The sequence below is a fragment of the Mizuhopecten yessoensis genome, unplaced genomic scaffold (assembly GCF_002113885.1).
Source record: "Mizuhopecten yessoensis strain PY_sf001 unplaced genomic scaffold, ASM211388v2 scaffold7817, whole genome shotgun sequence".
Taxonomy (NCBI): Eukaryota; Metazoa; Mollusca; class Bivalvia; order Pectinida; family Pectinidae; genus Mizuhopecten; species Mizuhopecten yessoensis.
Window position 1 is genome coordinate 227,084 of NW_018407237.1, and position 7,728 is coordinate 234,811.

The window sequence follows — 7,728 nt, forward strand, 5'->3', positions numbered from 1 at the left end:
ACCAACTTTTTGAACACCTGCAAACCACTCAGGTTTATAACTACTTTTACAGGTGGTTACATGATGTTGTTTCAGCCAATCAGAGTCAGCTCAAAATCAATTAAAATAATAATATAAGTTATAGTATAGAAACCGTCTATTATAAGTTATAGTATAGAAACTGTCTATTATAAGTTATAGTATAGAAACTGTCCATTATACAATTATAGCATGGTGATGAGGTCGATACATGGTTTTATCAACCTAGGTTAGCAATATTGACCGAGGACGCAGTCCGAGGTTAATATTGCTAACCTAGGTCGATTAAATAATGTATCGACCGAAATCACCAAGCTACAATAGTTTTATTATTTTAATTGATTTTTTCAAAATTGAAGAAAAAAATGTAAAAAAATATAGTTTTACATTCTTTTTCCCCTTTTTTTTTAGTCACAAATTTTAAAATCAACTAAACAAAAATATCAGAAAAATATTTTTTTTAAATTAAATATCTGCAATAATCGTTTGAATATCTGCAATAATCTTTGATCAACACATAAATTCCAGAATCTATTTATAGCAGGTCAATAACACTTTTACTACCAACCTTTTTGAACACCTGTTCCAGAATCTATTTATAGCAGCTTAATAACACTTGTTCTACCAACTTTTTGAACACCTGCAAACCACTCGGGTTTATAACTTCTTTTACAGGTGGTCACATGATGTTGTTTCAGCCAATCAGAGTCAGCTCAAAATCAATTCAAATAATAATATAAGTTATAGTATAGAAACTGTCTATTATAAGTTATAGTATAGAAACTGTCTATTATAAGATATAGTATAGAAACTGTCTATTAGATATAGTATAGAAACTGTCTATTAGATATAGTATAGAAACTGTCTATTATAAGTTATTGTATAGAAACTGTCTATTATAAGATATAGTATAGAAACTGTCTTTTAGATATAGTATAGAAACTGTCTATTAGATATAGTATAGAAACTGTCTATTATAAGTTATAGTATAGAACCGTCTATTATAAGTTATAGTATAGAAACTGTCTATTATAAGATATAGTATAGAACCTGTCTATTAGATATAGTATAGAAACTGTCTATTTGATATAGTATAGAAACTGTCTATTATAAGTTATAGTATAGAAACTGTCTATTAGATATAGTATAGAATCTGTCTATTTGATATAGTATAGAAACCGTCTATTATAAGATATAGTATAGAAACTGTCTATTAGATATTGTATGTACCACTGAACACCATTTCATACTTCAACATGTTTTAGTTGTAATGAGGTTTATTAACCCTGTAGTCCCAGATGATGCATCACAAAACAAACCTGCCAAATGGAACTCAAATTATGGAGATAAATGTTTTAAAACAGCATTATCATTATCTGATGTATTTTAGACTATTATTTTCCAGTTTTACCTTCATCTCTGTGCCATTCCCAATCACTTGTATACTGTGTTTGGACAAACCGTTGATTTCAAAGGTCATGGTCTCATTGTACTTGATTGCCTGGCGTGGATAAAATGTGATGGTCACGTCAACTGACTGGCCAGGTTGGATGACGCAGGCCTCAAAGTTGTGATGGAGATGGTTGGTCTGGGCGTAGAGGCAGTCCACACTGGAGAGAAAACTTTGTGTTAATCACAGTGCTAACACTAATGTGAGATGATTATGTAATTCTAACAACCCATTTAAATGACATGTTTAACTAGAACTTCAAAGCCTGCTATACTGCATACACATTATACTAGAGTACAAATGAGCCTGTAGAACTTGCCTGTTATTCAATGCTTTTGATAACATCATCACACAACTGTGACCCATAAAGTGGATTTATTAAGGTTGAAAGTTTTTCAAAAAGTAAATTAGTGTATTTTGATCCCCCCGTCCCATCAGTCTATTGCTGAGGTTTGGAGCTGACATACAAAGTCAAGGCTTGTCAATAATTATTGTATGTACATAGCTAGCTTTGACAATATGGACATGTATATCAGAATTGGTTGGAACTGAACCATTTTTAGAATTAGAGGCTTTTAAGAGTTATTGTACGAAAATCATTTAACCAATCAAATTTGGAGAGTCTTAGTAAATAGACACAAATATTGAAGTAACACATTAGCAATAAAACTGACATTTATCATTCTGTTTGTATGCCTAACAAATTTGGTAAAAGAAACAGGATTGTTATTGTATGGAAGCTAATTAACCAATCAGAATCAGGAAGCTCCTTTAACTCTTACAAGAGATCCTAGGAGGATATTGGCACGGTGACCATCAAAGTCATTATCAGATCTACAACAGATGATCTTTTACCTTCTTTACGCTTTATTTTCTTTACAGGGACTATTACCCAATCCCATGTTGGAAATCTTAAACAGGAATCTCGTACATTAACTTAAACCACATATAGGGATTGAACGGCATGTAAAAGAAAATGTTATGCCGGTATGAACGCAAATTGGTTACATCCATATTGCATGAAGCCCTAGTTAGTATTGATGTAACAAATTTGCATTCATATTGGCATGAAAATTAAAAAAACACCGTTCAATCCATATATTTACATTTTAACTATAGAATAATTGTTTAATTTAATTTATTTGTTCTTCAATAATTAATTTATCTACTGTGTTTTGTATATGCATCATCCTTTAAACGACGTTAACTGAACAGCCTCATTTATATAGAATTGGCGCCAATAATAAACTGTAGTCATTTGAGCGTTTGACGCAGGGGCTCTATGTTATACGAAGCGATGGGGTATTTTTGATAAGGGAACCAAGGGAAACATACATAAGAAATTTAAGAAAGACCCCTCCAAACTTCCGTGAAGCTTATTTAATAATTGAAAACAACAAAACTAAACTGTCAAAATCCATTTTGTTGGCCATTTTGTTTATCTGAACAGTCTCATACACATACACAACTAAGGGAAACTACGTATTAAATTTCAGAAAGATCCCATCAGTATTTTGTGAGAAATAGCAATGACAAACCTGAAAGTCAAAATCCAAGATGGCTGCTGGTCAGTCATTTTGTTTATTTACTTTTTAGACTGATGGGTATGCACAACAAAGGACCAAGGGAAACCTACATATGGTAAAATAACATGACCCTGGGCCTTATGGAACTTGAGAAGGAGATTTTTAAAGCTTTTAACCCATGTTGACATTTGACCCCCGACCCCCGACTATAGCACTTAAAGTTGATCTTTGACCTCATTACTGTGAATAAGAAAAATATTCGCACTGCTGGTCTACATAACATACTCAAGTATCATGACTAGTCCAAATGGTTCTTAGGATATTATTGTTTGAGGTTTTTAGCATATTTGACCCTTGTGACCTTGAAACTAGGTCAAGGTCATTTTAATGATGAAACTTTAAAGCACTCCATCCCAGGTACCTACTGGCCAAATATCATGACCCTAGGTGCTCCAGTCTTCAGAAGAAGTTGTTTAAAAGAACAAGAGATTCCAGAGGGATCTTGGCGCCCACCATTGTTCCATCTTCATTAGTTCTTTGTCAGTTCGATCTTTTCTCTTCTTTCCTCTAATCTGTTTGATCGAGTCATGTTAACAGTAAATGCACCTTGAGGTAACTTTTGATCTAAACTTAATACTGATGTGTATGAAAGCCAACCTTCAAAGTGAGTTTGTCATTTCACATATTTACTAGTACAGTACTTAATGTGAAAAAAATAGAATCGATCATTGCAATATGAGAAAGATCTGTTTAGTTCTTCCTTTAGCCATTTTGTTTTTATGATCAGTCTCAAAATATAACATGCACAACGAGGGATCAAGGGGAACCTACATATCAAATTTGAGAAATATATCCCTCAAGTTATTCTTGAGAAATAGTACTAACAAACCTTCAATGTCAAAAATCGAAGATGGCTGTAGGTAGCCATTTTGTTTAACTGATCAGTTTCAAAAGAAAAACATGAACAAAAAAGGACAGTGGGCATTGGCTGGCCCAAAAAATTATTTTTTTGGGCGAGTAAAAAATTTGAAGCACTGGCCCAAATGACATATTGGTGGACCAAATAATTTTGGGATGAAATATTTCCACAGCATTTAACACAATGCTTAAGCTTCAGCACCTTTAAATTACATATAACATGACAATGTTTGTAATATGTAAAACAGAATAAAACATTATATTTTTAATTCTTCAACCCTAGTTAAAACCTGACATGATTCAGGTCTTCCCAAAAAGAAATACACAAAACTTGCACCTCAAAGAAGACACCCTGGCAGTATTTATATAGAAAATCAAAAAAAAATCATCACATTTTCTAAATCACGGACAGTTCGATTCAAACCCAAGTAATGACAACTGAAAAATGTACTGCCCCCCCAGTTAATGTGGAAGGGACTATAATTTCTTTTTTTCATTATTTTTTCAACAGTACCTCAAACTATTTTTGTTGGGCCATTGACTACCTCACTTTTGACAACTTTTAGTAACTCGAGCAAGACTTTGACCGCCATTGGCGAGCAAGCGACTGTCCATGTCAGGCACTGCTGCACAACAAGGGAACAAGGGGAACCTACATATAAAATTTGAGAAAGATCCTCCCGTACTTCCCGAGAAATAGCGATAACAAACTTTCCCTATCAAAATCCAAGATGGCTACCTGTCGGCCATGTTGTTTATCCGATCAGTCTCAAAAATTGCCCTGCACAGCTAAGGACAAAGGGGAACCTACATATAAAATTTGAAAATGATCCCTCTGGTACTTCTTGAGAAATACCAATAACAAGAATTGTTTAAGGACGGACCACGGATGGACGACGGACCACGGACGCAGGGTGATTTGAATAGCCCACCATCAGATGATGGTGGGCTAAAAAAGTTGACGGACAGACGGACGGCGGACGCCGCAGCATGGCATAAGCTCACCTGGCTACAAAACATTTATCCGAAAATTCAACAAAAGGTTTTAATGTGATCGAGACAAAAGGCCTACACTGTCCTTTGGTTGAAATCAGACGAGTTGGTGTTTATTGAATGCAAAATAAAACGTTACAGACAGACTTTTTTTCTGTGGCTTCAACAACAAATTAATATTGGGGAGTAAAACCAACATATATCAGATATATAGCAGGTTACTGTGAGAAATGAGACAAAACCTATATAACTTTTCTTCAATCTCCAGTACGCTAGATGTGAAATGTTGATTATTGTGGAATCACATTTAAAGCCCAAAACTAAATTGCTTATAGTGATACAATATCAGCCTATTTCACATCTTTTTGATAAGGTGAATTAGATGTTCCTCCTCCCCAGTAAAGGCTATCTAGATGAGTAGTGTTTACCTTGACAGGACCACTCTTACCTGATTTCCTTCTTGTCCTTGTTCGTGAGCTTTAGGACCTTATAATGGGCAGGCATTCCTGCACGGTAAATGAAGCAACTGCCAAAGTTACAGGATTGGAAAGAGAAATGGAGTCCGGGGGTGACACCCAGTCCCTCCAGGGCTACGTGGTAGCTTGGACCGTTAGACACCTGTCAACAGATACAAAATATAAAAATGAAAAGAATTTTGAAAAATTTACCTCAAGTTGCAATATTGGGCCCCACCCCTTTGCCCCTTGATAAGTACCATCTGTTTATGCAACAATGATGAGTCCCTCTTGCTCAAGGATGCTCTTCATAAAATTTGGTTAAAATCCTCACAATTATAATGATAAAGACGGATTTTAAAGATTAACCTGGATTTACCCACCCCTCTGTTTATACAAAGTTGAGCCCCTTTTGCCCATGGATACTTCAAGCCAAATGTGGTTAAAATCTCTCTTAGGTAGCAGTGTACAGTAGCGTACGGTGGCCATGGGTGATATTTTTGTACAATGAATAACCCCTGTGATATTACATGTATCAAAATTTAAAAATAAAATCAGCACTAAAATTGGTATATACATGATGAAGTGGACTATGTGGGCTTCATAATTTTTCAACAACAAAAAAATAGAATTTGGTTTAAGACTACATTTTGGCCATTTACAAATCTGTGTCTACACAACAAAAGCTAGCTTTTCATGTCTATTTTTGTACTCAGCCTATGTGTAAATACCAGTTGAACGACCTATGCTATTTTTGTTACCGAATAGGTGGTATTTAATTTGCGACAAGTTTTAAGAAAAAAAATACTACTTGTGTGGGTCAATTTTGGGTTAAAAATCATGTTTTTGTGTGTACATATTTTGGTGGTTTTTGATGTAGTAACCGTGGTTTTCACAAGTCCCAAATCTGGGGAAAACACATTTTGAAAAATAAATCATTCTTCTAAAATAAATGTTNTCTGGGGAAAACACATTTTGAAAAATAAATCATTCTTCTAAAATAAGTGGTAGGTGTGTTGTGCAGGATGAATCCAAAATCCATGTTTATCTGAGACATACATACCCTTTATTTTTAGGATCAGGCCATTTCTACTGTACTCTGCTACCTTATACACATGACATAGAAATGGAATTTTAATGCCTAAGGATGCTCTACACAAAATTTAGTTAAATCCCTCCATTCATATTGAAGAAAGATTTCAAAGATTTACCTCCATTTCTCGTATTGGGCCTAGCCCCAAGTGGCACACCCTTCTTTTAAACAAAATTTAGCCCCCTTTGCCTAAGGAGAGAGAGAAATTTACACACAGTCCTTCAGGAAAGTTTTATAGGGAGGACAAAAGAGGAGAGTAGAGGAGTACATACCTTCAGAATGAGGGAACAGTCCTTCAGGGAAGTTTTACACGGAGGACAAAAGAGGAGAGTACACTTTTGTTCTTCGCCGTGAGCTACTCCACCAGAGACGGGAGAAATGGACACCATTTCTCGCTTCTTGTTTCCTGTATTGAGTTCCCACTGGAAGTCAAAGTTAAACTTGCCAGAATTCATCACAAAGATGTTCCTGATCTGTTGCTCATTCACTTCAACCTAGAAAAACAAACAAAAAAACCCATCAGAATACACATTTACCTGTACTTTAGAACTGATGTATATATTGGTTTTATGATTTGTAATGTTAAGCAGGGATGACTGTTGTAGTGTTAGGCAGGGATGACTTTTGTAGTGCTAGGCAGGGGTTACTTTTGTAGTGTTAGGCAGGGGTGACTTTTGTAGTGTTAGGCAGGGATGACTGTTGTAATGTTAGGCAGGGGTGACTTTTGTAGCGTTAGGCAGGGATTACTGTTGAAATGTTAGGCAGGGATGACTGTTGTAGTGTTAGACAGGAATGACTTTTGTAGTGTTAGGCAGGGATGACTGTTGTAGTGTTAGGCAGGGATGACTTTTGTAATGTTAGGCAGGGATGACTTTTGTAGTGTTAGACAGGGATGACTGTTGTAATGTTAGGCAGGGGTGACTTTTGTAGTGTTAGGCAGGGATGACTGTTGTAGTGTTAGACAGGGATGACTGTTGTACCTAGACCTTATTACTGTGATTGAAGTGTTAGCCGATACCCTGGTCGTGTGATACCTAGAGCTTATTACTGTGATTGTAGGGTTAGCTGGTACCCTGGTCGTGTGATACCTAGACCTTATTACTGTGATTGTAGTGTTAGCTGATACCCTGGTCGTGTGATACCTAGACCTTATTACTGTGATTGTAGTGTTAGCCGATACCCTGGTCGTGTGATACCTAGACCTTATTACTGTGATTGTAGTGTTAGCCGATACCCTGGTCGTGTGATACCTAGACCTTATTACTGTGATTGTAG

General features: G+C 35.7%; 1 protein-coding gene across 1 annotated transcript in view; it reads right to left on the bottom strand.

The window, feature by feature from the left end:
* The window catches only part of LOC110454384 (hydrocephalus-inducing protein-like), a 154,655-nt gene that overhangs the window by 19,039 nt on the left and 127,888 nt on the right, over window positions 1-7,728 (bottom strand). Inside the window, exons 70-72 of the mRNA XM_021503856.1 lie at window positions 6,726-6,947; window positions 5,354-5,523; window positions 1,430-1,628 (exon numbers count right to left, since the gene is read on the bottom strand). Of these exons, the coding sequence (XP_021359531.1) occupies window positions 1,430-1,628; window positions 5,354-5,523; window positions 6,726-6,947 (591 nt within the window). The remainder of the gene's footprint in view (window positions 1-1,429; window positions 1,629-5,353; window positions 5,524-6,725; window positions 6,948-7,728) is intronic.